This window comes from Macaca mulatta, chromosome 8, assembly GCF_049350105.2.
Source record: "Macaca mulatta isolate MMU2019108-1 chromosome 8, T2T-MMU8v2.0, whole genome shotgun sequence".
Lineage (NCBI taxonomy): Eukaryota > Metazoa > Chordata > Mammalia > Primates > Cercopithecidae > Macaca > Macaca mulatta.
The window spans coordinates 8,168,806-8,170,969 of NC_133413.1; the positions used below are offsets into that span (position 1 = coordinate 8,168,806).

The 2,164-nt window shown below is 42.2% G+C and overlaps 1 protein-coding gene across 1 annotated transcript; it reads left to right on the plus strand.

The window, feature by feature from the left end:
* The first annotated feature begins 418 nt into the window (after window positions 1-418).
* LOC574309 (alpha-defensin 2 precursor) lies at window positions 419-1,912 on the plus strand. Its single transcript, NM_001361213.1, is given in 2 exon segments — window positions 419-704; window positions 1,672-1,912. Coding segments are annotated over 2 exon segments (294 nt in total). The 5' UTR covers window positions 419-532; the 3' UTR covers window positions 1,794-1,912.
* Window positions 1,913-2,164: the final 252 nt, after the last annotated feature.

A 2,164-nucleotide genomic window follows, 5' to 3' on the forward strand; every position in this document is an offset into this window, starting at 1 on the left:
TCTGATTCAGATCCTCTCATTTTCATAACGTAGAATAAGTGGGAGATACACTCTATTAGTTTCTCTGCAAAGAAAGAAACAATGGATTAACTCTCGACTCCACTGGGACCCAGGTCTGACCCCAGAGAGTCATCCAGAGAGTACCAGGGACCATCTTCGGAAAACAAGAGGCATTTGATCCCCACATTTATTGAATGAAAGCACTGTTGCTTTTCTTGTCTGAATATATAAAAGTAAATACTCAAGCAGATGGGAAACAGAACAGGATAGTAGTGTCCTTATCATCATTAACAGTTTGGATCAAGAAGAGGCACTAAGCACACAGACTCACTCTGTGATGAAAGGCAGGAGAAAGAGGAGCATCAAAGGGATCTTGAGGGCAAAGGCAGCCCTTCCCCTCCCAATCACATGCCCACCTCCTCTCACTGCGGCTTCTGTCTCAGGCCTTCTCCCAGCAGAGCTATAAATCCAGGCTCACTCCTCACTCTCCACACATCCACACCTGCTCTCCCTCCTCCAGGTGACCCCAGCCATGAGGACCCTTGCCATCCTTGCTGCCATTCTCCTGGTGGCCCTGCAGGCCCAGGCTGAGTCACTCCAGGAAAGAGCTGATGAGGCTACAACCCAGGAGCAGCCTGAGGAAGACGACCAGGACCTTGCTGTCTCCTTTGAAGAAAATGGACTCTCTACTCTTAGAGCTTCAGGTAGGAGACATCAATCTTGCAGATCTGCAAAATCTAGAACAAAAGGATTGGAAACAGGCTCTGGTATCAAGTGTGGAAAAGTCTACCTCACTTGAGTGACTTTACTTAATCTTCCTGGACCTTGATTTTCTCATCTCTGAATTAATCAGTGAGAACCGAACACATCTAAAAGATTTTCTTTCTTCTAAGACTTTTAGTTTCAAGATATTTCTGTGGAATTTGTTACTTTTAAGATAGAAAGAGCTACACTGACTAGTTATTTGCAGGTCTGAATGGGTAGACTTGGTTATGGAGAGAATATTTTACTTTGTCCATTGGTAAAGCTTTTAGAACCTAGAGAGGAACCTATGGGTGTGTTTCAATGTAGGCTAATAGACTTGATTAAATCTTTCTACAATACATACTTAGATCCAAACATCATATTGTGTCTCATACATATACACAATTATTATTTGTCAATTAAAATAAGTACATAAGCAAAATGTTTTTAAAAAAGGGGGGGGGAGAGAATGAAGAATTTGAATTTGGAAGGTCTTCAAAGACTCCTTGAGCACCAAAGTACTTGAGTCCATGACATGAGCGTGCACAATGCAGCATCTCAGAAACGGATCCAGGTGCATTAGGGAGCCTTGTTAGGACATGCAGATCATACATGGAGGTCAAGATTAGGGGTATGAATTAAGCAGAATGAAGAGTAGGTAATCCCGGGTGTGAGAGGTATATTGTTTTACCAGGGAGCAGGTAATAAACATGTCCTGGGTGGACTCAGATGGGGAAAGAACTATGATCTTGCATGACTAACACATAGGTAGTATGATTTCTTGTCATTTACGACAAAGACATGAATTTTCTCCATCCTAACATGACTCATGCAGTGTCTCTTGTTTAGACTATCTCAGTTAGTCTGGCTCTGCCTGTCCTTTTCCCCACCTCCCTCACTGTGCCTCACCCTCTCGTCTTTCCACAGGTTCTCGGGCGAGAATCATCTGCCATTGCCGAATCGGCGGTTGTTCCAGGTCTGAGTCCTACTCCAGGATTTGCATTTTACGTGGCCAAGTCGCCAGACTCTGCTGTCGCCGAGCTTCCTAGATAGAAACCAAAACAGTGCAAGATTCAATCCAAGGTCCTGAAAAAGGAAAAACACTTCACTCTGTGTACCTTGTGTCTTTCTAAATTTTTCTCTCCAAAAAAAAGTTCAAGCATTAAACTTAGTGTGTTTGACCTTTCAAATTTTCTTTTCTTTTTCTTTTTTTTCCCTTTTGCTTTTTTATATGGTGGATTGTACGGTTCCTTTGTATAGAGAATTCTGATCCACATTAAGTTAACTGGTCTTTGCATTCCAATAATGCACTATTCAAGCATCATAGAGCAATAACGAAATAGCAAAAATGAATAAAATTGGGTTTGTTGCTGTTGTTGTTGTTTGAGACAGTGTCTCTCTTAGCCACCTGAGCTAGAAT